This window comes from Frieseomelitta varia, unplaced genomic scaffold (assembly GCF_011392965.1).
Source record: "Frieseomelitta varia isolate USP_RPSP 00005682 unplaced genomic scaffold, Fvar_1.2 scaffold_53, whole genome shotgun sequence".
In the NCBI taxonomy this organism is placed as follows: Eukaryota; Metazoa; Arthropoda; class Insecta; order Hymenoptera; family Apidae; genus Frieseomelitta; species Frieseomelitta varia.
In genome coordinates, this window is record NW_025110290.1 from 1,554 (window position 1) to 26,258 (window position 24,705).

Consider the following 24,705-nt stretch of genomic DNA (forward strand, 5'->3'; position numbering starts at 1 on the left):
CTGCAATATAAGCACTGTTTGGAACTATCGTTAACTTCTTCATTATAAGAAAAATGTTCTTTCTCTGTTATTTTTTATAACTAACAATAAGTTGAATACAACAATAAACTGGAATAATAACTTTTATGTTCACTTCAAGTCTCGTCCGTGAAAAAGTAAAGAAATACTTTTATTTTTTCCAGGTCGATAATTATGTGCTATAATGGCGCTACGGTTTAAGTGGCGCCACAGGCGAGTCACGGACAAATCATCATTTTACGTTACCACTGCATGATAAATTCGATTTTACCTACCGTTAATATAATTTGAAACTAGGTTCCTTGTGTATTCACGAGTTATCTATGCAGAATTCCTGAGAATAAAATTCCTCGTAAGTTATCAATGAGTCTTGCGTTGGTTCCGATCCAATGAAAAATGAATGATATTTTTTCCAAAACCATTATCTGTTCGTAGTAATATACATCCACATTTGCTGGTTATAGGCGCAAGCCTGGGTACAGTAATAGCGGCTCGACGACCCATGAAGCTCTACACTATAATGTAGATCACTACACTATGATGTAAATCACTAAAAAATTAACAAATTTATTATTGTTATTGTCGATTAAATTATAAAATCAGAGCACACATATCAAATACTAAAAGCTTAGAGAGTGACTAGAAAATCGACCGATAAGGTTTTCACGTGCGGAATAATTTAATTTCTACTTCTATTGATTTCAATACTGTGCTGGGATAAATTAAATCAACAAATTCAATAGTATATTTTACTGCAAAGATTTATAAACTTGTACTAGATAATATCTTAGATTTAAAATTTATAGTAGTATTACAATTGTGTTGCTCTGTTTGCTGAAGCAATATTACCTGCAAAAGATGGAGCAATCGAATATCCAATGTAAATATCTGTATCGTGCACATACCAGCTAACTATTCCCTATAATTTTTACTGCTGTGTTACTCGAGAAATTAAAAAAATTACGAAACGCTGAATTTTTTATCTGGGAAACTATAACTCAGATACGGTGCGTGCGATGTACAGTGGCATTACCAGTGAATAATTAATAAAGATAATTTACCGCTATTCTTCTTTTTCATTTCCGTCAGATAGAAAGTAGTTTTCCTTCGTTCCCGTGTTTCTGCGGAATATTCAGTGTAGCAAACATGTTCAACATGAACAGTCGTCAAATACTTTACATAGTGGAACTGTTTGGAACATTCGCGTGCACTTGGCCATCTGATCCGAATAGTAGTAAGAAACAAATTATTTTTCGCAATGTACGATGGTTGTTCGCGATGTTGAATTTGACTTTATTGATGATATCCTTGACACTTGCTATATATTACTTTCGACGTGATGTATTTATATTAATGAAAAGTATCTCTGAGATGACTTCTGTGATCGAGGCAATCCTCGATTTAATTCTTTGTCGACTGAATAACGACCAACTGCAGGTTACTTAGATTTGAAACGATAAAGATTCCACAGTAAAACGATCAAAGAGTTTGTCGTTTTTTTTTTTGTTTGTTCTTTAATCTATCCAGGTCCTCGTAGGAAAAGTGAAAACGTTTATAGAAGTGGCCAATGAACATGAAATTAAAGCAATGGAAAGATACATGGATCGTTACAAACAATTTCTTTCAATAACCGCATCGGCGATTATCATATGTACGATCTTGTTCAGTTTAACGCCTTTCCTTTCCGCCCAAGAATTACCACTGGATGGATGGCTTCCATTTTCCATCGAATCGCCTGGAATATATTGCATAATCTACATTAATCACGTTTACTGTATTTATCTAATGGCATTCTGCATCAGTATAGACTTCATGATCGTCATTCTGTTCAGTTACTCTGCGGCCAAATTAAACATATTAAAAGAGAAACTTCGACACGTGAACGATTTCGATGTACTGGTAAGCTGTATCAAGGAACACCAAGAAATAATAGAGTAAGATAAATCTCTCTTCTATTTAAATATAGTCACAAGTAGATTCATTTAATAATCTTCACTAGTAGGAAACAATTTAAATGAGATATTCTTGTATATGATCTGAGCATTTGAACAGCAAACTATGTATGGCATAGTGAAATATACGGGATATCTTATGACTCGTGGAAAACCGATTGGGAAGTGATTGCAAATGAGTCGAAAAGAAAAAATAGAATTTTGTCCGAGGCCTCGTTCTCAAAAAGACATTGAACATTTCTTAAGTGTAGTATATTTGAACTGAATACTTAAACGAGCGGCTGTAATTACCATAATAATTACAGTAGTAGATCTATAGTATTACAGATTGCAAAAATGTAATGCCGGTCGTTAAGCGATAGACAAGAAACATTTTAACATAGCCAGTCATTTAAATATTGAATTAATTAAATTAATCAAATATTTAATTAATTAATTAAAACTGAAAGGAGTGAAAAATCGGCAAAAGATTATTCTACGTGAAAAAAAAAAAAAATGTAGAACATAATGTTTCCATAAAATACATGGCAATTTTTTTGAAGAAATATATTTAATCTCTATTTTCTCGAAAATAGAGCTTTCAACCAAAAAAATTTTATTCCACATTTTTTACTTACTTCTGCACATAGAATAATTCACTCTTGTCTAATGCAGAATTAGTCAAATTTTCAAACACGAAGTTTCGATTTTCTCGAAAACGAAGGCTCTAATGAAAAAATTTTATTCTTCCTTTTTTACTCATTTTGAAATGTAGAATATTTCGTCCAGTCAAATTGCGAAACTATATGTAAGAAAAGTAAATACTGAAATATTTAAACTTTAAGTACTATAGAGACTGCGACCAATTTTCATTCACTATTTCTATTTCTTATTTTTTATTTTTATTTTATTTTATTTTTATTTTATATTTTTTTTATACATTCTCTATTGTTTCAATTATGCATGGAATTTGATCTTTATTGGACATTTGCATCTGTGTAATAATGAAATAAATAATGTAATAATACTATAATTGTACAAGTTTCAATGTCTATAGTATTCAAAGATTAAGAGAACTAAAATACTTACTGTCTGTGTGCTTACAATGGCATCTACAAACAGTATAGAAGTAAAAAATATATTACTCTTACTCGTTCACTGTCACGCTTTATGATGTTACTTGTGAAGCTTTCATCCAATATTCATATCTATTTTAATGTGTTAGGTATGTAAGAAATTATTAATTCGACATTGCATACGTGAACTTCCGAATTAGAAGTATTCACGTGAGAATACTTTATGCATCCCCAGTAAAAAGTAACATTTATTGTCCACATTTAGTATATACGAATGCGTGTATGTTTTCTTTATTAAAAACAAAGAAATAACAGCAATGCATATAATACATATAGACACACGCAAATATTAACTTTGTTCCAGAGAATCTGAGAAAAAGTATTTGTAGTTGTAAAAATTATAATCTAATTATCAATCTGGTGAATTTCACGTGTATACTGCCGGGTTAATTAGACCCGTATTTCTTCCAAGTGTCTTCTAAGTCGCAAACAGGATATTTTTTCTCATAAATATACAAATGTTCGTGCCGCATGCCACTCTGTACAGTTGTTACACAATGCTAATTTATATGTTGCTGACAGATTGATTGTACTGGCATATTCAGTGGCATCATTTAAACTTCGTTAAATCGAAATCTGTACGTTAATATTTCTTGTTGCCACTTCGCGTCGATAAATATCTAGTAAACGAACAACATGGATCAAGTATTTTCCGAATTCTCCTTTTATGTAATTAATAGTCCATTGACTGCGTGGAATGAAAGCAATGCATCGTACTGCATTTATCATTTAAAGGTATAGAATAAGCAATGACTGAGAATAAGATGAATAAATTGAGACCGTGTCATGATTAGATTTGTGGAGGACACTAATACTACTATTGAGACTTTATTATTCAAAACGAACGCCACGATGGGAAGCGCAGTGATATGCGCGGGTTTCCCCTTGATTTATGTGAGTCTAATCTGCTCGACAGGTTTTACTTTCTGTGCCATTCATAATGTAGTTGCCATTCGTAATATACACTGGTTAATTTTAAATGGATATTTTTTTAATTTTAAATGATATTCAGAATCAATCAATGACCGTAATGGGCAAGTTTATTCTTTTGATGATATCTGGCTGCATCCGCATATACATCAACGCCTGGCCAGCAAATGATTTACAAGAATGTGTAAGCCAACCAATATTAATATCGTTAGAACATCTCATCTGGTGTGCGCTCTTTCTCTATATATCTTTTCTACAATAAAATACAGGGATTTAAAAAAAAGGCATAGAATAAAAAAGACAATTATTTCTTTGATCAAAATTTAGAAATTTGAATCAAAATTCTATTTCCAGAGTGTACAGTTCTCACAATCAATGATTGGTGTCCAGTGGGTAGGAAAGCCAAAAAAAATGAAAAGTACTTTGATTATCATGATGCAGAGAAGTCAGAAACCATTCGTCATTAAAATAGGTGGTCTGCTACCGTCTCTTACTTTGGAATATTTCGCAAACGTAAGCATGTTACTTTCAGAACTTCTCCTCAAAGATTAATATAATTATTCTGTACAATGATTTATAGTTCATAACTACAATATCGTCCTACTTCATGGCAATGAGAACTGTGATCGAATCGTAATTGTCCTAAAACATGTATACATTAAAATACTTAATAAATTTATTGTTTGAAGTTGAGATTCGTTTAATATGTTACTGTACAATAATATAGTATTAATAAAAGGTATTTGATTAGTAAAAGTAAAGAACTAAAAAAGAATGTATATCTTATTAATGTACAATGTAATATTTTATTAATTTCTCTAGCTTTTATCTTGTGAAATTAATTAGTTTATTTAAGTTTAAATATCAGAAGAAATTTTAAAAAAGAATATATACCATTTTATCAATTTCTCTACTTTTTATTTTGTGGAGTTAATCGATTTGGCAAATGAATGGCTCTGCTACTATTTTCCATCAGTTGCAGGTACGAGTAGATGGTATGCTTTTACTTTGATTTATGGCAGTAAGAATGTTAGACCGTGGAATTACAGAAAAGCACAAACATTAATCTATTGATCATTTTCATTACGAAAACAATTATTGTTAAGAGGATAAAGATAATATGTATTTGAAATGTAATATATTTCTAAACGATACATTTCGTTTTAACTAATCTGTTTTGTAGTTACATTAAAATGGTAAATTATTTTATGATTCTTTGTGCTGAAAGAGAAACTACACTTGATATGATTTTGTATTATGTTGAGTGTGATGAGAGAAATTAACAATACTTATACGGAATTGTAATTTAATTATCCGCACAACTTACTTGAATAGAATGTATCACTATTTGTGAAACTACGGTTCATAAACTGAAAGCCTTCCTCAAACCTAGCCAACTACTGACCCAGTCTTCTAAACATCTTTCGCAAACTGATGAAAAAAATCATATATCAACACTTCACAACACATCTCGACAAAAACAACATAATTGCACCACATCGATTTGGCTTCAGACGTAATCACTCATCAATCCACCAATTACAACGAGTTACAGAACACATCATAATAGAAAGAAATAAAAACCGGACCACTCAACTCTTGCTACTTGATATCCAAAAAGCCTTCGATTCCGTATGGCACACTGCTCTCATTAAAAACTACACTATATAAACACCCCCACTTCAATTTTAAACATAATCGCAAATTACTTATTTGATAAGAAATTCTTCGTATCGCTAAATGGCACCAAATCATTCACAAAAAACAGTTACTGCTGGAGTGTCCCAAGCATCCATTCTCGGCCCACTCTTATTCATTATGTATATCAACGACCTCCCAACATCACAAAACACACACACAGCAATCTATGCAGACGATACAGCAATTTATGCCTCCTCTTGGAGTCCGAACCAAGCTACGATATACCTACAAAATCATATTAACACTGTAATAGATTAATTAAAAAAAATGATTACCTTTAAGAGAAATTATACGCCAAATCACATTACAATAGAAGGGCAAAACATTCCATGGACTAACACATCCATCTTGGTGTCGTTCTTGATTCCAAAATTACCTGGGCCATACACAAACGCACAAACCTCGCACACCCCACACTCATCACATTTATATCCATTAATCTCCAAAAATAGTAAATTAAAAACAAATATTAAGATAAACTTATACAAAACCTGCGTTAGACTCGTCATTACCTACGGACATCAAATCTGGGCGGTTGCCAAAAATCATATAAATAAAGTTCAAAAGATGCAAAATAAATTTTTACGAACAATACTAAACAAACCATATGATACTCCCATAAAAATATTACATCAACTAGCATTAACAATAAAAGACTTCGTACATAACTCAATTACAAACGCCTATACCATCCAAACCACGAAAATCATCTAATCAAATCACCGGAGATTATCAAATAGACAAAATCACCGAAAAAATAAGGACAAAACTTCCAATGCAACACTCAACAGATAACAGCAACAAAACACATACCAACATGAATCTGCACACCAAGTCACTGCAGGTTTTTGAAAGTGTTTCTCCTGCAAATACTCAAAGCAAGATCAAAAACTCACACAAACCACCATAAAAAAATCAATACCAATCTTAATATGTTAAATGCAGGTTATAGGGAAACTCAAATCCCCAGGGACTGCAGCTATACTCAAGGTGGAAAAAAAAAAAGAATATAATTCTGGATATAACAGACTAACAATGAGTAATGACTAACAATAGCTTCCGTTTCATCGATAGTATCATCTAGCACAACAGTTTATGAATCACTAAACATGAATTATTTGTTCATGTACAAATGTCTTTATACCTAGGGTATAAATTCATCATCGTTTCAACGTGATTCTGCAATCGTTGTATCTAATATAAACGTTAATAATAACATTTATAATTTATGTTAAGTGTAATGCCCTGCAGGAGGTATCTATTAATTTCCAGCTTACTTCACGTGCAATATTTCCCATAGCAGTAATCGCGCATGAAAAAATAATTACGCATAGTATTATCATTAGTGTTGCAACAGAGGCACTTTTGCATTTTACCTCCCTTATACCAAGAATACTCTCAAAGGGTTGTACACGCAACCGAATCATTATCTTCGCACGATTTGATTATCGATTGCAATGAAATTTTCATAAATTAATTCAAGGCAACGTGTTACACTCGAAGTTGAGGCATTGTGACTGTTTGACGGTTATCGTAGTTAGTTTCGACGTCGTGTCAGTATGTTTCGAAATGTTACGCCGGAAAAGGCAATAGTTTTTGTCGAATCGATCGTGGCACTGAGCCATTGTTGGCCACTTCCATCGACAGCCACCAAATCTCGGATATTCTATTACAAACTTTTGAGATCCGTGCTGCTCCTCAACTCGCTTTTACTCTTGTTTCCCTTGTTGTACGCGATATACGTGCACCGTGAAGATCCAGTGAAATTTTGCAAGGCAGTCTCTTTGGCACTTGCTGTTGTACAGATACCTCTGCATTCTTCCTTTTGTATCAGTCAGTACGATCGATATCAGGTAAGCTTCATCCTTAAGACCCGAGGCAGGCGAATGGTTCGCGGCAAATTTGCACTGTCTCCAACAGCTTTCTCTTGTAATTCGCGCGAATGGTTTCCGTTAATTTATCGTTCCGTGTTTAAAACGCGTTGCGCCCAAATTACAACAAATTATACAAACCGCTCGTTTATACAAATCGCCATACAGGAATAACATGTACAAATAAGCAGGAGATGATTCACGTTCATGGAAAGGAAATAAGGAAAAAGACATGGAGTAAAATTTGTTGATTTGAGGCTTCGTTTGCGAGAAAATCGACTTTGGAGATTTATCAAACTAGCCTCGAATTTAGCTAATGATAAACGTGAACAGAGAAGAATAATTAACAAGATTGGCTTACGAAAATAAATAAAAATTTTTCCTTTAAAGCTTTATTTGAAAAGAACAAAATTACATCGCGTTAAAATTCGCCTTGTACCTGATAAATTTTCAAACTCGAGTCTCTCGAAAACGGAACATCCTACAAGAATAATTTTATTCTACAGTTTCTACTTACTTTTGCGCGTAAAATAACGTACTGTCTAGAATTAACAAACTTCGAATCTGCTCGACAAATCTCGAAAACGAAGTCGCAAATCAACAAATTTCTTTTTTATTCTTTTTTGTGAGAAATTATTCCCCGCTCATTTTAAAATAATACAATGCGTCATCGCGAACTTTTCATTTGCGAACAACCAATACATTTTGATAGATAGAAATTTATCGCCTAGTTTCCTACGTGAAGTGCTTCAACACAAACTAATATTCTTGCAAAACGCAGCGACAACTTGGCAGTTTGCAGCGAATTTGCTCGTCTGCGCCGAGCTTGATAGTCGTCTCGAAATTTAGCGACTGCAGTGACGTATTTCAGCGATTAATCGAAGAGATGAAATCTTGCTGCGAGAAAGGAAATTCACACGAGAGACGTGTCTTCCAACAATACGTGGACAAGTACGCCATGTATTACGTGGCGTCTGCAGCTTGGTTTTATTGTACCGCAACCACCGTCCTAATTGGAACGCTTTTCATACCCGATCCTTTCCCAACGATGGCAGAATATCCGTTCCCAGTCGATTCTGAACCCATAAGAAGCATCATTTTCTTGCAACAATCACTCGTCGGTTTCCAGTGCTCGTCAGCTATGTGTATTAACATATTTTGCGCGTTATTGATGCTCTTCGCTGCAGCACGTTTCGAGATTTTGATGAACGAAATGCGCACAGACAACAATGTTGCGTTGTTCGTAAAACATGTAAAGAAGTATTACGCTCTGAAAAGGTAGGCGACGATTCTATGTAAATGCAAAAGTTTGCGAGTGAAATTATTGGCAATTATTGCACTTATTTTTTGCACTTTCATACTCGCACATTTCATATTTATATTATGAATTATAATTAGACTACAGATTTTCGTGCATTTGTAGAATATTTGAAATTACGAAATTGTACAGAATAAGATGAAAAAGAATATTTATTATTAATATTAATATATTTATATAATGTTATTGACTTGTTACACTTATTACATATTAAAAAAATATATATTATATATATTATATATATTTTAAACATGTCGTAGATATGCAAAGGAAGTAACGAATACAGCTCGATATACAACTCTGATTACGCTAAGCATTTGTGGCATGGAAAGCGTGTTTGCCGGTATCATTCTTATTGGAGTGAGTACATGAGCAATGTTGCGGATTATATACAACCCTGATTATTATTATTAAAATTTACTCAAACAAACAGCGACAACCATTTGCTGTGAAACTTCAATTTGTTTCCGTGTGTTCTACTGTACTGCTGGGGGTGTTCATGTGCGCGTGGCCAGCTGACAACTTAATATACGTAGTAAGTCCTTTCACATCTCCTAATTTCGTCTTTTCAAATTCAAAGTTACGATTAAACATCAAAAGTTACGATTAAACATCAAAAGTTACGTTTCTGTTATCAGAGTGAAAACGCTATGCGAGCAATTTACGAATCGAAATGGTATGATCAATCTCTGAGAGTACAAAAATTTATATTGTTAATGATGATACCTCAGTCGCCGGTGATCTTACAGATCAGATGTATCATTCCAGCTTTCTCACTAAACTATTATTGCTCGGTACTAGAATGATTTCTATTCTTGATATATTTCATCGCCGTCTTTGTCTACCGAGTGATTTAAACAACTATTTGATATTTCAGTTCATCACGAACGTGATGTCTATGTTTACGGCTTTACGAGTTATCATGTATCAAGATGAAAATTGAATACGTAAGTTGACGATATTTAATAGTTACATGAATTATGTGAATTCTACAATGAATCGATATGTTATAAAATATATACAATTTACAAGTTACAATGAATCTCAATATGTTACAAAATATATATGTATGTATTTCCATAATGAGCGATTTTCTTTGACTGAATGTATTTGTATTTGTTCAGCTGTCATTGTTACTGAATACCAAACGTTATGATTACTTTCAAAAATGATAAAGAAAAATTGAATAAGTTCATTCTAGACACCTATTGCAGGAAAATTTGTTGCTTACTTAGTCATATAATACAAAAAGTTTGTTTCCATGAATGACCGCATACTAAAGCAGAATCGACGAAAATGCTACTCTCAACAGGAAATACAATTTGTCGTCTGGAATTTATGGTATGCAAGAAAGTGAATTTATTATTTATTATTTTGTTCTTCGGGAATTTATTTTGTTGGATGACAAACCCGGACAATATTGAATCTGTCCAAATACTGATAATGAGCTAACAACAGTCCACATAAAAGTGGACTGTGAATAGTTATAGGGGCAAGATTCTATGCTCCTTCCCCTCCCACTTGACGATGATAACCAAATATATATAAGGACATGCTTTGGAGATATTCTAGAGCATGAAACATTCTAAATCATTATAGAAATCATTCTAAATCGCTATAAGAGACATTCACCATATTCTAAGACATTCTAAATCATTGTAAACCATTCTATATTATTCTATTTCATACACGACCACGACTGTAGAGGAATAAACTCTTCTAAATTATAAGCGTGATTGACTCCGTTACACGGAATCCAACAATTTATTTACTCGAGGGACAATTTTTTATGAATTTCAAAATATTCCATTATTAGAGGATGACGTAGATAATAAAACTGATGAATATTACTGATAATATTATTCATTTGTCGTAAACCGCTCGTCTGCATCGGGCTTGGCCTAACTTTGTATTTGCACCAAATGAACGAGTGCTCGTTTGTCCTTTGTTCCAAATTTGCGTTCATTTTATAGTCATCAGAAACGTGTTATTTTCTAAACAATGTTTATCATGACAATTGGGTTGGTAAATTGTACATCCTTAGAAACACAAAAACATTATACTACCATGTTACCAATATTTTTAAATTTATCAAAACGCCGTTTAATATCTTGATTCAAAGACAAATGAACTTGGGCCACTTTTAAAATAAACGGCTCATATCTATTCCAATCATAATCGGTTAAATGACCGAATTACGAAATGAAATGAAGATCTTCTCGCCAAAAGAATACAGATAATTGTCAATTTAATACAGAAAAATTTAGATGACATGATAAAAAATTACACATTTTCTTGTTCTTACAAGAGTAAGAACGTAAAGCAAATGAACGAAAAAAAAATAGCAACGAATGCAGAACGTTAAATCAAATTTTTAAACGGGCCATTTGACCAAGCGTTTAATGTTAACACAGACGACACCACGATGTTCTATGACGTTAATGAACACGATGTGAATACAAATTTGATCAGAGTGGGTGACGAACGAACGAGCATTCGTTCATTTGGTATAAACGCACCTTAATAAAACATTTATGCACGGATATTTAAATCAGTTAAAACACATAGCGTGTCAATTGATTTAAATATCCGTGTATAAATACAAATGGATAATGGATGAATATGTATGCATAAATACTACGGATAATATGGTTTATTTGTTCGTATAACTTACTGCCACCAACGAAACAGTTCTTTTGACTAGAATCATTATGTGAAAGCACATATTAGTCTCCACAATCGATGAGCGACTTCTGTTTTAAAGATATCTCGAATACAAACATTATCGTATTACCTTTGCCAATAAAACGTCATTATCTAACTGAACAAACTCCAAATCTAAATGAATAAACTAAATTCCGAGAGAAGGAACTAACACATAACTTGAATGATCGGAATAGCCTGAAGTTCTTTGCAAAAGGTCAACGGAATGAGAACGCGAGAAAATGGAAATTCGTATTGTTTAATAAAATTCTCTATTTCATACAATTTTCAAACGAATTGTGCGGAACGTTGGCAACAATAAACAGACTCTGTTATTATTCCTTCAGCGTGGGTGTAAATTTGTGATGTCTCGTTTGTCGAGATAATATCCGTGCCAGAATATACGTTATTCAATTTGATATATATGTATTAGTGATTGCATGCGCCAGAATTTCAGATTAACATTTACAATAAAGAATTAATTTTCTATACGTGCGTTTCTGACACAAAATTATATATTTATTCGCGCCTGTCGTTCATAGCGTTTGAAATTCGAAGTACAATACTTTTTTAAAACACGGAATCCATTGGTTTTTTTTTTTTCTTTTCCATCAACTCAAATTGATTTAGGTCCTGACAGTTTTATTATTGGCGGATTGTACTTTATTTTCTCGTCATTGTTTAACGAAAAGCAATTAATTTCTGTATACTGAACACTTTGGAATGTAAAGAGAGAAGTATTCGGATCTTTTACTTACGTATTTAGAGTATTTCACATTCTAAGCTTTCTGTGACATTTCTTGATATTTCTTCTTTAGCCTGGTAGGAATTTAAATAAAAACTTCGAATAAGAAAACATCAAAACATAATCACGTGAGTCTTTTGTTTTCTGATTTGAACCTGTAAAACACACCTTTTCTCTTTTTAATTAACAACATTTCAATTAAATCAACAATTGCCAGTGGTGGTTTCGTAATCACTCACGCAAATCCTTCTGCACTTCTCGATTTCCATTGTTATCAATCATATTTTAATGATGTGTATTGTGCTTCTTCTGGAAAATATTAATTATCGATCTGTGTTAAAAATTTTAATTATTACATGTTTCGTAATGTGACTGTTCATCTCTGACAAAATTTCATCGCTGACAAAATGACAGAAAAGTTTGTTTCACATGTTACATAAACAGATAACACATGTGAATTCAGACGACGATGTCAAATCCAAAGATATCAGAAACTTACTATTGTCTTCAAAGTGTCTGATCCTTGAAATTTTGTGATCAAATAATAATTTGGCAACAGCATTTGAAGATGTATTTTAGTCTCTATTTTACAGGCTCTTTATGCACTTTGACATTGAAAGGTACACGTATAATCAGTCTCAAATACATGATAAATTAAACTAACATTCTTTCTAACAACATTCCTCTTTCTCTCGACGTAATGAATGTCATAAAAACTAGCGATAAATCACAAATACTGTTACATACTTTAAATTACGTTTCAAGAAATGAAATATACCCCTATTGCGACAATCCTCTGCAATAATCGATACTTTACTACCACATAGTAGATTAATATCTATTCTCGAAACGGAAACGGAGCGGTTTATTGGGCACGTTCACCATCTTAAAACTGTCTTTGATGTCAGCATAATCGTATTCAACTCTGAATTGTCGTATAAGCTGAAATATGGTCGAAATGAAACAACACTGATCGATTAATAACTGTAACAATTAAATACCTTTGCTGTCACAAGCATCATTTCCGTTTCGGCCATATTCTTTCCTAGGCATGATCTCACACCGTGGCCAAAAGGTAAATAACTGAAGTCTGTGTCTCCTTTTACAGAACTGGACAGCCATCTTTCTGGCCGGAATTTTAATGGATCCTCAAAGTTCTCCTCTCGTTGCGAAGTAATTTGATTTGCCATGATAACGAATGTCTGTAAAAATTTATTTAAGAAGCAACGACGTTATTTAATCTTCATTTGTCCCTGTCATGTGTCCAAACTTGACATGTTTTTCTTACCAAAAGTTGCATATAATTAATTTAAATCACTAATAACTAACTACTCGAATCTTAATTCTGTCTATACTAATTCGTAAATCTAAAGTTCCAACATGCACCTTTTACAATTTCGATAAAAAGATATGCTTCCAGATAAATAGAAATGTTCGTCAACTTAACATTTATAACTCTCACACATTTTCAAAATCACTGAAACTCAGTTTTATCCTCTATCAATAAAATTTAACACCAAGGGACAAATTAAATTGGAAAAATGAGGACTGAGTGGAGATTAACTACGTCATACTTACCCCTTTAGGTATTGTGTATCCATGAAGAGATATAGTTTTCGGTAACAGTCTGGTGATGTAAGGGATGGCTGGGTGTAATCTTTAAATCAAACGAGCCGTTTTACTGCGACAATACTTATCACCTCTATGTATCTACTTGATATCTATCATCTAGATACTACTAACAGCTGTTTCTATTTCAGAAATTACTACCTCAAAGTTTCTTGAAGGCAAGCTTTTAAATACGGCATATTTCTTAACGCTTTCTCCGTGACAGGTGAATCGTTATTTGGCAAGAGAGAAGTGATCTCGTCGTAGAGTTTCCTTTGAGTACGTGGGTTCTTCGCCAAGTGATACAACACGAATGCCTCGGAATTCGCCGTCTAGAAATCACACGATCACATTTCATTGTCAATATCAAAATGGCGTTACGCAGATTCTATCATTACCGCTTGAACGCCCAACATGATCATATCCATCAGCAACGTGCAGACGTCGTCTGGATGAATGCCTTCGTTCACGAGGAATCTTTCCAACACCGGTGAACTGTCGTCGGTCGTTAAGCTCTTCTCTCCTTGAGATTTTCGAACTCGAACCTTGCCTTGAGCTTGACGGACGTATTTCCCTATGACACTGTGCAAAACACATTCGCAAACGATTCCCAGAAACGATTCAAGCGCGGTCAACTTACTTGTCAAGTACGTCGCAAGCCTCGAAGAGTTTCCTGGCGAACGGTGTCAAGAAGAATCGCCACACTTGAAAGCCAGTTTCACAGCTGCACAGGTACTTGTGCGCTGTCACCAAGGCGTTGATAATTCTAGTGGCTTCGGACGACGAATTGTAGCCAGCCGGCTCCAAGAACCCGAGGCGCTTGTTCAACGTTACGTCGCAGAAACACTCCATGGCCCATCGTATCATGTCCTCGTGAAAACTCACAGGTACCTGTGAAAAATCCATTGACTCATCGTACTGTACCGTCAGCTTGACGTTACCTTGATACACGCACTTACTTCGTTCTGTCTGTTCCGTATTTTGTATATCCTAGCAATCAGCTCGTCGCAGATCGCGTCGATCTTTCCGAAAAAACTCGGGGCAATTCGATTGAACAATTGCTCTATCTTCTCTCTCACTTCTATCCATTCCGTGCCCTGCCTGAATAACATTTCTCGGTCAGTGGATCTCGAATTTATTAACAGGAAATTGTGCATAAAATTTCGATGGTATTTACAGGTATTTACTAACACAGAAAACGGCCCTGCGAGACGATATTTGCGGTAGTTCAGTCGATAATGTTGCAGAATATCGATGCCACTTCGTACAGGCATATCGCCTTCTTGCTTGAAGACCTCTGCTATGTGCTCGGGTCTGCGTTAACGGACAAGGGTAACGAGCAGAGGCGTAATTGGGCGAAGCCGATGAAAATTATTACCTGTGAATCATGACAATGTCCCCCGCAAGAGGGCCGTTGATTCTCACGATACAACCGTACTCGTTGAATAAATATTTCAAAGGCGTGATGTTGCGATTCCACGTCAGTCGTCCTGAAAAAAGGAGACCAATCGTCTATCCTTGTGCGAACAGGCTTGTTGAAAACTTTTTACGAACATCACGAGTATTTTTTTTTTTACTCTACACGCTGCCTTATCGAAAATGTCAAAGATTCGAAACGCGCGATTCGAAATCCGAAGAACGAATCAAAGTTTCATTTTTTTTCTTTTTTCCAAGTTTCTTGTCCATCAGATTTTTTAAGTTCTTTGATAAAACACTGGGGTTCTTCGGATTTCTGCCTACTGGTACTTCAACAGATCGTACCCTGGGTGAATCTGTTGATTAGTAGACTGGAAAGCACTTGCGTACCGAGGAGCGGCACGTATTTCCAATACTTCTCCCAAATCTTCAGAATCGCCGGGCCAGGGATCTCCTCGAACGGCAATGGCGACTTGTCGGCGACGATCTGCGACTCCACCCTCGACGTGGACACCTCGAGCGTGGTCGATGGAACTTCCTCGGCCGTGTGATCCAACAGAGGAATCGTGTCTGCGTGCAAAGACTCGTTGACGAGAGAAGCCGCTTGCGACTGGGCCATGGATGCAGCTAAAACAACGAACAAATATATTGATAACCTAGTGAGAGCGATATTTCGAAGCGTACTCACAGAGAATGTCAGAAGTATCGAGATTGAGGCGTTTCTGGCTCTCGCTTGTTCCCAAAGGCTTCGACATCTTTATCGCCGAATATTGCCGAGAAATCGACGCTAAACCTGGCAACAATCGTTGCATTTTCAATTGCAGTTTATCAGCCACCGATTTTTCGCAAAAAAAAAAAAGAAAGGTAAGAGTCCTTCTCACGAAGGAAATAACAGCTTGGTTGCCCTGGTAACTAAAAACAGAAATAAAATGCAAATCGGAACACTAGTGAAGTGAGCGTCGAATTCGGAATAAACAGGCCGAAGTTGTTTTACGTATAAACTTTATTTAACCAGAATTTATTTAAAATCTTGCCGTTGCAGATTACAAACTAGCATCCGAACGTCATAAATATATATTTTTTAAATTCACACGTCAACTTCGATCTCAATGTCCTCCTCGTCCTCCGAAACAGTCTTTTCAGTCGTCGCGTTCTTCGCGTTGTCCTTCGTCAACTTTTTCGCCGATTCCTTCTGGGCGTCGGGATTCGACAGGACAGCGCTCTCGCTCTCCTTCGTGTGTCGCCACTTCATTCGCCGATTTTGAAACCAGACTTTCACCTGAAGAGGACAGAACACCCAGTTCTAGAATTCGATCGTTCCGAGATCGCTCTACGCTCGCAATTTAATAGGGTATTCTGGTAATCCGGCTTATAAGAATCGACTTTTCTAAGGAAACCATGATACGTTTTGGTATGCAGTCTTCGCACACGGATTTATTCATACTTAAAGAATAATCACACAATTTTCTTTTAACGAAATTAATGAAAATTGTGGAAATTACATAGCCTTTGGTAAAGTATGTTTTTAAAAACGGGTTCGAATAGCTGACATGATTTCCGGTCCATCTGGTTATTTGAAACGAAAATTAAACAGCAAAATTTCGAAAATTAAAGAAATGGTAGATTTTTGAAGTTTAAATATCGATTTTCCTTGTGCTTTTCATCCTTTGGGTGGTAAAAAAAAAATAAAATCGCATTCATACGATAAAGGTGCATCCAACGGTAGAGATCTTCCGTAAATTTCAAGTCAATCGGTCAACAACTAAAGCGTGAAATATCCCGTCAGCCAGTTAAAAAAATATGAATTTGAGAGAAACACATTTGAAGTTTCTGTTACCCGTTGTACAAAAATATTCATACTTGCAATCAGCAGTACAAAAAATAAAACATAAAATAATAATAATACAATAATAAATAATAATATAAATAATAACATAAATTATAAAATAAAATATTTTTTGAGAAAAACACATTTACCCGTTGTACAAAAATATTCATACTTGCAATCAGCAGTACAAAAAATAAAACATAAAATAATAATAACATTATAAAATAAAATATTTTTTGAGAAAAACACATTTGAAGTTTTTGTTACCCGTTGTACAAAAATATTCATACTTACGTTACAAGCAGTACACCGTTTCCTTTAAACATCTACAACTTTTACGAATTCAAACAAATCCTTTTACACAGAAATTTCCGTAAGTACATACTTTGAGAAAATGTAAAAAAGAGAAAAAATTGATTTCCTAAGGCTGGATTACCAGAAAATCCCCCCGTAATTTGACGTTATACTTGTGCGTCGGTCAAGCCTAGAGTGGCAGCGAGTTGCCGCCTATCCGGTTTCGTGATGTACTTTTGCAGAGAGAATCGTCGCTCCAATCCCTTCCGTTGCAGAGAACTGAACACGGCCCTCGACCACGATCTCTTCCTTCTGGTATTGGTCTCCGATTGGTTGCTCGGTGTCGAGGCGGACGACATTGGAACTGCAAAAGTTCGAAAGAAGGCCGAATGTTTCAAAAACGCCCGTGGCATCCTCGGCACAGAGCAATGCAGAAAAGAAAACGGGGACTTGGCTCCGTTTGATGAAACAGATGCAGAGAGCGTTTCGTCGCGGTGAACGCAAGTGCGAGATTACAAATTAAAAGGGGGAGGGGGGGGGGGGGGGGGGGGGCTTGACATGATGTAAACGGTGGCCTTAGTAGGATGGGTGTCTGTTTCAACAGATCTTATACCCGAACAAGAGGCCTCCAAGATTGGGTACTTCTGGCTGATTTACAGCCCTACAGAAGTATACAACATGTGTACGAGTTTAAACAGTGTGGTTCTCTCTCTGGTTGGTACGGTCCTCCCCGTATGAATCGGATGGCCAACAGTTAGTAAGGTCATACTTATTTCGGGAGCTTTATGCTACCGTTTGAAAGTGCAACTTCTATCGATAAATTCTTGCTTATTCTATTGTTAGCCGCCGACGCTGAGCGATCGAATTGATTGGTACTTTCTCTTTCTTTTTTTTCTTTTCTTTTATGATATATTGTTGTTACACGATTCGAATGAGAAAAAAGCAAAGGGCAGTTTTTCGACGTTTCCCGACTTTTTTTATCTAACCGAGGAGTACGACGAAACCGCTGTTTACACCGGCCATAAACGAACGGTGGCACTTAAGATGTCGTTTAAACACGAACAGGAAACACGGGAATACACTGGCGCGTAAATATTTTGCCCTACTTGCTGTCGAGTATTCGGAGAGAGGACAGTAGTCCATATGGTCGCATTTGTCAATGACGCAATGTGTTCGTCGCACGAACTGCGGCTTTCCGATCATCTCCTAAAATGATCGTGAGGATCCGAAAAATTCATTGGACGATTAATCTACTAATTTTAAACAGTGTAACAGTGAAGACGGAAAATAATTTTGCAGACTATCGCTATACTCACCTCTGGGAACAGGTCGAAGCGGAGCAGGTCGATAAATATTTGTATAATTTTCGACCACTCCGTTTCCGTGATTGATGCTCGCATAACTTCCACCAGAGATGGTCGTTTGAACGTAAGAGAACGGAGGGTAAATTCGAAGGGCCTCGCACCTGACGCAACCTCCCGGACAAGGGCATCGCACCGTAGAAAATTGCACTGGAAGTAGCCTAAATATATCTTTCGAAACACATACGTTTTTTTTTTTTTTTTTTTTTTAAGTATTTTCATATACATTTCTTTCTCTTTTTTATTTAACCTCTTGCGCTGAAATGACACACGTCGAGAACTTTTTGTCCCGAGTATGCAATATTTTCTCGATTTCAAGTATATTTAAGTACAGACCAGGCAAAACAAACAATAAATTTATTACTTTTCAATCATTTAAAAGAAAGCGACGAATTGTTGTAATACGGTTTCGTCGCTCGTTATGGTCCGCGATCAATTGCCAGCGCAAGTGGTTAAAAGCTGACCACGTACGTACGGGTCAAACGATGTCAGCGCGATGTCAAGTTTGATGATCGAGTCAATTTCAATATTGTTGGAAATGAAGAGGAACGCGTTTTTGTGTTTTGTTACCTGTTCTCTTCGAGGAGATTTCGTCCGACAATATACGCTCCACACCGAACTTCAGTGCCTTCGAACAATTTGTACCATCCACAACGCGGGTTTTCACTTCGTTCATTTTCGTCTCTTCCCTTTGAACTGACTCTCGCGCGAGATATTAGTTACCCTGTCAGCCCCTCTCTCTCTCTCTCTGTCTCTCTCTCTCTCTCTCTTGCACTTTTGACGACTACGACATTTTCCAACAATGCTTCACTCAAAATCGCAATCCAAATAAATCACGGGCACGAGAGCGCACTCCACTGTATCACAGAGTTTGTGTCATGATCCAAAACAGGCACTTCCGACAATGGTACGATTCTCCGGCCGATCGCAAATAGAAGACGACGGGATTATCAGTCGGCCGGCGTCAATGAAAATGGTCAGGGGGCTAAACGAATGACTTTCACGGAAGTGCATCGGGATGAACGAGCGGAGGAGTAGTTCCTGCCATGTTCAGCGTGGTTTAAAAAGGAAAAAAAAAAAAAAAGAAAGAAAGAAAGAAGTGATCGGAGAGCTCGCTGCAATTTCGTACGTGGGATTGGCCTACAGAAACGCTGTAGGCGTGGCTCACTGAAGATTGGTCTCTGAAGGACGATGAGTCTGATGTCAGATTCGATGGAGCATCGCTCGGAAGAACTCCCGGATTCGATGTAATTTTACCAAATAAATATTAAATAGAATAGACGAGACAAATTATCAGTGAAAAGTAAATCAACGAAAAGAGATTCAAAGGAACAAGTTGTACAAAAGAGTGTAATCTAGAAAACAACTAGATACAATTCCATTTTATTCGGATGTCATTTATTATACAGATTACAATTCTTTATGATCGTCTTTCGATAGAAATTATATATATATTTTTTTTATATATTCTACTAAACAACTGCTACCGCTGCCATTGAATAAATTCGATTACGTCGAACAGCCACGGGTAGAAACGTCTTAAACGTAATTGGTAATCTTCGTCGATTAGGAGGAAACAGCGATGGAATAAAGATTCCGGGAAATAAAAATAGGTATGCTATTCGAGTTATACATGTCCGTGGAATAATAGCATAGAGACGTATGGCCGATGATATCTCTGGAAGCCATATGGTTATCTTTGCAGGCAGACTTTCGGAGTATACAGTCACTTAGGTGTTTATTTGAAGAGCCATGTTTGAAGCAGCCTCTACCCACATGCTAAGAATATTCTTCGGGATATGTACACACCGTGATCCTCTATTCGATTTTATTAGGTTTTAGGATTTTCAAGAGTCCGGCGAATCAGAGATAAGCGAATCCCTAATTGAGTTCGCCGAGATCGCGATCGCAAATTTCCCCCTCTCGTAATCTCGTGTTCAATCAACAGACCTGTCCCTCCAACATAAAAAGATTAAATTTTCTAACGTCTGAGATTTTATTACCAGAGAAAGTTCAGCGGTACCCAAAGAGCGTAAATTCTTATTTACTCGTCCATTAATTGTACATTGCGTAAGATCTGGACAGCAGGATCATTCCGTGGTACAACTTCTCAACCTCGTCCTCTGACGGATCGACGTCTCTTTTTGGACGAACGTAGCTCTGCAAACCCTGCAGATTCTGAAATCCGAAACAATCTCTGTGTCTAGAAAACTGTCTGAAAACGGCTTTGCTTCTCAATTTCGATCGCGTATATCCAGAAATCCACTCACTGAGAACACTATAACGTTTCCGTTGCCCGCGTTTCCACCGTTTTGACGCATTGCCGTTATTATAAGAGTGAGCAGATAACCGCCGAAAGCGAGGAACGAAAGCGCCGTGACCGACAATTGGAATATCTTCGAAATTTTCGTGTCCTTGCCCTTTTCCTCGTGATAGTCCTCGTATCGTCTCATTGGCTTTCTGCTCGTTCTTTTCAACGGCTGTGCAACAGGCGACGATAACGAAGAAAACGTTCTGCTTGACATTCCCTCCGTTTGCACGTCTTCCTTCGCAACATCTACACTCATACATTTCAATTAAATTCAATTACCTGTTCAACCGATACCATTAGACCTTCCTAACTGCTAATTAATTGTTAATCGTTATATACGCAATACTGAAGAAACATCGCTATATCATACATTATATCAAATCTGTTGGTTGGCCTAAAAAGAAGGCCAATTGTAGATGTATCATTATTAATCAATAAGAGAATAAAAATAAAAAAAAAATTACCTGTTCGAGTCGCATGTTTTCAACGCTAGAATTATAACCGACGATAAAAAAATTTCCATCAGGGACAGTGAAATTAAAAAAAAAATAGAGAAACTCTATAATACAACGGACCTATGTTTATTTATATATTTATATACGAAATATTGTCTAAATAATAAATTTAACAATACGCTGTTTTACGCGGTCAGTAAAATGTCTAACAAAAATTACAAATTGGTCGTATCGACCACGTGTTAAGATTTGAAATAGATTTACCTGCCTCGTCCGCGAGAGAAGACTTTATTTGAATCAGTTTGCTCATCGGCAGTTCGCTCAGACAGTACACTTCCTGCGTGTAAAACGACGTTCGGTTTGCCGATGCAACAGTCGAGTAGAGAGATAGCAACAGAAACGCGTTGGATATCGCGTTCACATTCATGTCGAACGATGTATGTAGTTTACAATTTCCGTGGTGCGAGTCGTTAAACGACGTTAGTTCCACCGGCAAAGTTCGTTTCGTACTAGTGCGGAAAGGTAGACGAGAAACAATTCCTCTCCGAGTCTGAAGATCCTGTCTCTCGTCGCTTGGCCGACAGAGCGAGAATCGTTGTCATCAACGCGGCAAAACTAGGAACAAGAACGTCACAGATCAACAAGGCGGAAATGGAACGAGCAATTAACATCCGTTAGAACCAGGTCGAGTGTAATTCTCATTGGTGAAAAAGCCTCGGCCGCGACACGATGGAGAAGATTTTACGCGTCTCCTTCTGCGTTTCTGCTATAGCGATCTGTGCCTCCGGTTTACCTCGAGAGGACGACGGTTGGTTGGGCAAAGTTTAACCGTGGCTCGATCGATCAATTCGTTAACTGCACTTCAATTCGCAGGTGTCCTCGACAAGATAAAAACAGGGTTGGAATACGCGACGAATTATCTGGAGACCGCGAGGAACATCGCTGATCTGGTTGCGAAGAGTTTAGACGGTAAACAGAAGGGAAGGCGAGGAGAGGGTGACGAAACAAGGGAGAAAGGAAATTTTGGCCCTTCGAACGTCGTGTCCGCGTTCTTTCGCCTGTTCGGCCTGGACTCGCAGAAAGTGACAGCCATTGCTGTGAACAGTGTCATATTTCTCGCGCAAATGGTCCGTTGATCTGTGTCTTATCACGCGAGACGTATTCCGACACGAAATAATCACGAGCTTCTGTCGACGATTGCAGATAAGTTCGTTGTTCAATCTGAAAGCTCCGGAGGGAAACATCGCCAGGAATCTGGAAGACGTGGCTGACACTTCGTCTTGGGATCCAGCTAAACTTATCACGGAGAGCAAGAGCGAGAAAGTGAGTCTGAATTTGAATATAAAAAACGTAGGGAGTACAGAGAGCTGCGAGGTAACAGGGACGCTTTCTTTTCAGATACAGGACTTGATCGAGCAAGCTTACGATGAAAATCTGCCGAACCGATTGATCGAAAGGATAGACGGCACCGATTCGGCGTGTACCCGACTGCTCGTGTGTAAAATCAGCCCGGTGATAACGGCGGCGCAGAGTTTCCTAAAAAATGAAGATCGAGTTCGACCGCGTCGACTGACTGCCTGGTTGCCCAGCAGAGACGAGTTCGAGGAAAACAGCGACGGATGCGAAAACACGCATACCGACTGCAGTTTATTTTCCTAGCAATAGCTATTGATATCGGCTTGTGTAGTTTGTTTAACTTTAACTCCGGCCTGAGAGAGAAAACGACGACAGAGGCGATGCAGGAATTTTTTTCCCCAGAGATACACACTCTACGAGGCTAAATTCGCGTGTCAGCGTCGAAAGGAAAATAGTTGAGACTTCGTTTTAAAACTGTAATATGCGTGTAACATGGAATATTGCTGGGGGATCAAGGTGTTGGTTTTGCGCATAGCATATATATTTGCGTCCATACAAATATATACTATATTACAGAATATACAAGGTATTCCAAAATTAATTTACTCAACGTTGCAATTTAAGCAACGTCCCTGACGTTCCAGAAGCATGCGTCGACGAACGAAAAGAAGAGAGCAGTGAAGTCAAAACTATCTTCTTCTCTTCTTCAAGTATGTCCCGTTCGTTTGAACACGAACATCGGTGAATTAAGTTTGGTAATACCCCCTTGTACCTCGAACCATACGCAAGATGGCTGCGAGCGCACCCGTCCCAATCATCTCAAATAAAATCATATTGCTTCAAGTCGTTTTAATTTTTACAAATAACATTTTGTCTCCTGTTACGTTGCACAAGAAAAAACGCGTATGGATCGTGGACGCGTGAAATCGAAGTAATCCCGATCGCGTTGCCAGAGTGTTCAACGCGGCTCTTCAGCGGGGATTAACAAGATATTCCATCGATGTTTCTGTAAAACGCATTGTGCGAGAGACATAATATCGGGTTACGCAACGAAACTGCGCAAATCGAGTTTACGAAACGAACTATTCGCAAATTATTGCACTGTGGTATGAAGCACCATACGACTGATTAAATAAACGCAGGACCGTCGGTTGTAACGTGCCTTAATTTACCAACTTCCGAGGCAACGAACCGTTTACGTGATACCGTGTCTTTCACGGAGAAATGTATGATTCGTAAGGACGGTGCTAATGAAAAATCTCTACTCCTTGAAATATTCGTAAGTCGAACGTCATAAAGTGACCCTACAATTCCCGAATATCGACTCAATGTCCTATCGGCATTATTTAATCGATGAAAAATCAACTATATAGGTTGTTTCGATCGCTGTTCTTACGGTTAATATCAGGACCGTTTGCTAAGTAAAAAGAATGAGTTGAATGAAACGTCGAGAATGACAAGATTTGTAACAAGGAAGAAGTAACCGCTCGAGCAACAACTACTTACTTTGAAACAAGTTTTCTCGCGAAATTACCCGGGGATGGTCTTCTACGATGTAGCCACGTGTCACAGACTTTCGAATGTATACTGTCACGTTTCACAGTGTAGAAACTACAATCGCTCTACACTATACACCTAATGAGATCAGAATTATTGCGGCCTAATATATGCTGTCGAAGATTAAATGTCGATTGAACGTTTCTAAAATCAACGAATCGATACG

General features: G+C 36.9%; 6 protein-coding genes across 8 annotated transcripts; 3 read left to right on the forward strand and 3 right to left on the reverse strand.

Annotated features, from left to right (window-relative positions):
- The first annotated feature begins 1,172 nt into the window (after nucleotides 1–1,172).
- On the forward strand, nucleotides 1,173–4,721 carry LOC122533434 (odorant receptor Or2-like). The gene is made up of 6 exons (XM_043663101.1): nucleotides 1,173–1,455; nucleotides 1,546–1,952; nucleotides 3,880–3,979; nucleotides 4,098–4,199; nucleotides 4,370–4,528; nucleotides 4,596–4,721. Exons 1-6 carry the CDS (start codon nucleotides 1,174–1,176, stop codon nucleotides 4,650–4,652), a joined length of 1,107 nt encoding a protein of 368 aa, XP_043519036.1. The 5' UTR covers nucleotide 1,173; the 3' UTR covers nucleotides 4,653–4,721.
- Nucleotides 4,722–6,957: 2,236 nt separating this feature from the next.
- Nucleotides 6,958–9,947, forward strand: LOC122533430. Its single transcript, XM_043663094.1, has 6 exons — nucleotides 6,958–7,569; nucleotides 8,459–8,865; nucleotides 9,166–9,265; nucleotides 9,339–9,440; nucleotides 9,544–9,699; nucleotides 9,783–9,947. The coding sequence occupies exons 1-6, from the start codon at nucleotides 7,276–7,278 to the stop codon at nucleotides 9,846–9,848; spliced, it is 1,125 nt and encodes a 374-aa protein (XP_043519029.1). The 5' UTR covers nucleotides 6,958–7,275; the 3' UTR covers nucleotides 9,849–9,947.
- A 2,932-nt stretch (nucleotides 9,948–12,879) lies between these two features.
- On the reverse strand, nucleotides 12,880–16,223 carry LOC122533428 (probable cytochrome P450 12a5, mitochondrial). The gene is made up of 11 exons (XM_043663093.1): nucleotides 16,066–16,223; nucleotides 15,723–16,004; nucleotides 15,340–15,451; nucleotides 15,153–15,275; nucleotides 14,921–15,062; nucleotides 14,602–14,852; nucleotides 14,360–14,543; nucleotides 14,124–14,293; nucleotides 13,932–14,010; nucleotides 13,355–13,555; nucleotides 12,880–13,295 (listed from the first exon to the last, which is right to left on the reverse strand). The coding sequence occupies exons 1-11, from the start codon at nucleotides 16,187–16,189 to the stop codon at nucleotides 13,185–13,187; spliced, it is 1,779 nt and encodes a 592-aa protein (XP_043519028.1). The 5' UTR covers nucleotides 16,190–16,223; the 3' UTR covers nucleotides 12,880–13,184.
- Nucleotides 16,224–16,418: 195 nt separating this feature from the next.
- LOC122533432 (H2.0-like homeobox protein) lies at nucleotides 16,419–20,100 on the reverse strand. Of its 3 annotated transcripts, XM_043663098.1 has the most exons (5): nucleotides 19,623–20,097; nucleotides 19,431–19,592; nucleotides 18,816–19,031; nucleotides 17,673–17,863; nucleotides 16,419–16,656 (listed from the first exon to the last, which is right to left on the reverse strand). In XM_043663098.1, the coding sequence occupies exons 2-5, from the start codon at nucleotides 19,534–19,536 to the stop codon at nucleotides 16,465–16,467; spliced, it is 705 nt and encodes a 234-aa protein (XP_043519033.1). In that variant the 5' UTR covers nucleotides 19,537–19,592; nucleotides 19,623–20,097; the 3' UTR covers nucleotides 16,419–16,464. The 3 variants fall into 3 exon arrangements, with proteins under 3 accessions (XP_043519033.1, XP_043519034.1, XP_043519031.1); XM_043663099.1 differs by having other exon boundaries at nucleotides 18,816–19,010; nucleotides 19,431–20,100; XM_043663096.1 differs by having other exon boundaries at nucleotides 19,431–20,098.
- A 147-nt stretch (nucleotides 20,101–20,247) lies between these two features.
- Nucleotides 20,248–22,056, reverse strand: LOC122533433. The gene is made up of 3 exons (XM_043663100.1): nucleotides 21,891–22,056; nucleotides 21,131–21,417; nucleotides 20,248–21,038 (listed from the first exon to the last, which is right to left on the reverse strand). Exons 1-3 carry the CDS (start codon nucleotides 22,051–22,053, stop codon nucleotides 20,916–20,918), a joined length of 573 nt encoding a protein of 190 aa, XP_043519035.1. The 5' UTR covers nucleotides 22,054–22,056; the 3' UTR covers nucleotides 20,248–20,915.
- Nucleotides 22,057–22,307: 251 nt separating this feature from the next.
- LOC122533431 lies at nucleotides 22,308–23,825 on the forward strand. The gene is made up of 4 exons (XM_043663095.1): nucleotides 22,308–22,434; nucleotides 22,500–22,753; nucleotides 22,830–22,949; nucleotides 23,025–23,825. The coding sequence occupies exons 1-4, from the start codon at nucleotides 22,356–22,358 to the stop codon at nucleotides 23,283–23,285; spliced, it is 714 nt and encodes a 237-aa protein (XP_043519030.1). The 5' UTR covers nucleotides 22,308–22,355; the 3' UTR covers nucleotides 23,286–23,825.
- Nucleotides 23,826–24,705: the final 880 nt, after the last annotated feature.

Excerpts from the sequence above, each read along its gene's own strand:
- LOC122533434 (XM_043663101.1), top strand. The coding sequence starts at position 1,174 with ATGAACAGTCGTCAAATACTTTACATAGTGGAACTGTTTGGAACATTC. Across the intron at positions 1,456-1,545 it reads TGAATAACGACCAACTGCAG|GTCCTCGTAGGAAAAGTGAA; the intron begins GTTACTTAGATT and ends TAATCTATCCAG. Across the intron at positions 1,953-3,879 it reads GAACACCAAGAAATAATAGA|ATTTGTGGAGGACACTAATA; the intron begins GTAAGATAAATC and ends TGTCATGATTAG.
- LOC122533430 (XM_043663094.1), top strand. The coding sequence starts at position 7,276 with ATGTTTCGAAATGTTACGCCGGAAAAGGCAATAGTTTTTGTCGAATCG. Across the intron at positions 9,266-9,338 it reads CCGGTATCATTCTTATTGGA|CGACAACCATTTGCTGTGAA; the intron begins GTGAGTACATGA and ends TCAAACAAACAG. Across the intron at positions 9,441-9,543 it reads CTGACAACTTAATATACGTA|AGTGAAAACGCTATGCGAGC; the intron begins GTAAGTCCTTTC and ends TTCTGTTATCAG.
- LOC122533428 (XM_043663093.1), bottom strand. The coding sequence starts at position 16,189 with ATGCAACGATTGTTGCCAGGTTTAGCGTCGATTTCTCGGCAATATTCG. Across the intron at positions 15,063-15,152 it reads CTCGCAGGGCCGTTTTCTGT|GCAGGGCACGGAATGGATAG; the intron begins GTTAGTAAATAC and ends AATGTTATTCAG. Across the intron at positions 13,556-13,931 it reads GATACACAATACCTAAAGGG|ACATTCGTTATCATGGCAAA; the intron begins GTAAGTATGACG and ends AAATTTTTACAG.
- LOC122533432 (XM_043663096.1), bottom strand. The coding sequence starts at position 19,536 with ATGAACGAAGTGAAAACCCGCGTTGTGGATGGTACAAATTGTTCGAAG. Across the intron at positions 17,864-18,815 it reads GCTTCGACCTGTTCCCAGAG|TTCCAATGTCGTCCGCCTCG; the intron begins GTGAGTATAGCG and ends GAACTTTTGCAG. Across the intron at positions 16,657-17,672 it reads TAGGCTTGACCGACGCACAA|GTGAAAGTCTGGTTTCAAAA; the intron begins GTATAACGTCAA and ends TGTCCTCTTCAG.
- LOC122533433 (XM_043663100.1), bottom strand. The coding sequence starts at position 22,053 with ATGAATGTGAACGCGATATCCAACGCGTTTCTGTTGCTATCTCTCTAC. Across the intron at positions 21,418-21,890 it reads TTCTCTCGCGGACGAGGCAG|ATGTTGCGAAGGAAGACGTG; the intron begins GTAAATCTATTT and ends GTATGAGTGTAG. Across the intron at positions 21,039-21,130 it reads GAAACGTTATAGTGTTCTCA|AATCTGCAGGGTTTGCAGAG; the intron begins GTGAGTGGATTT and ends TTCGGATTTCAG.
- LOC122533431 (XM_043663095.1), top strand. The coding sequence starts at position 22,356 with ATGGAGAAGATTTTACGCGTCTCCTTCTGCGTTTCTGCTATAGCGATC. Across the intron at positions 22,435-22,499 it reads TTTACCTCGAGAGGACGACG|GTGTCCTCGACAAGATAAAA; the intron begins GTTGGTTGGGCA and ends TTCAATTCGCAG. Across the intron at positions 22,754-22,829 it reads TCATATTTCTCGCGCAAATG|ATAAGTTCGTTGTTCAATCT; the intron begins GTCCGTTGATCT and ends CGACGATTGCAG.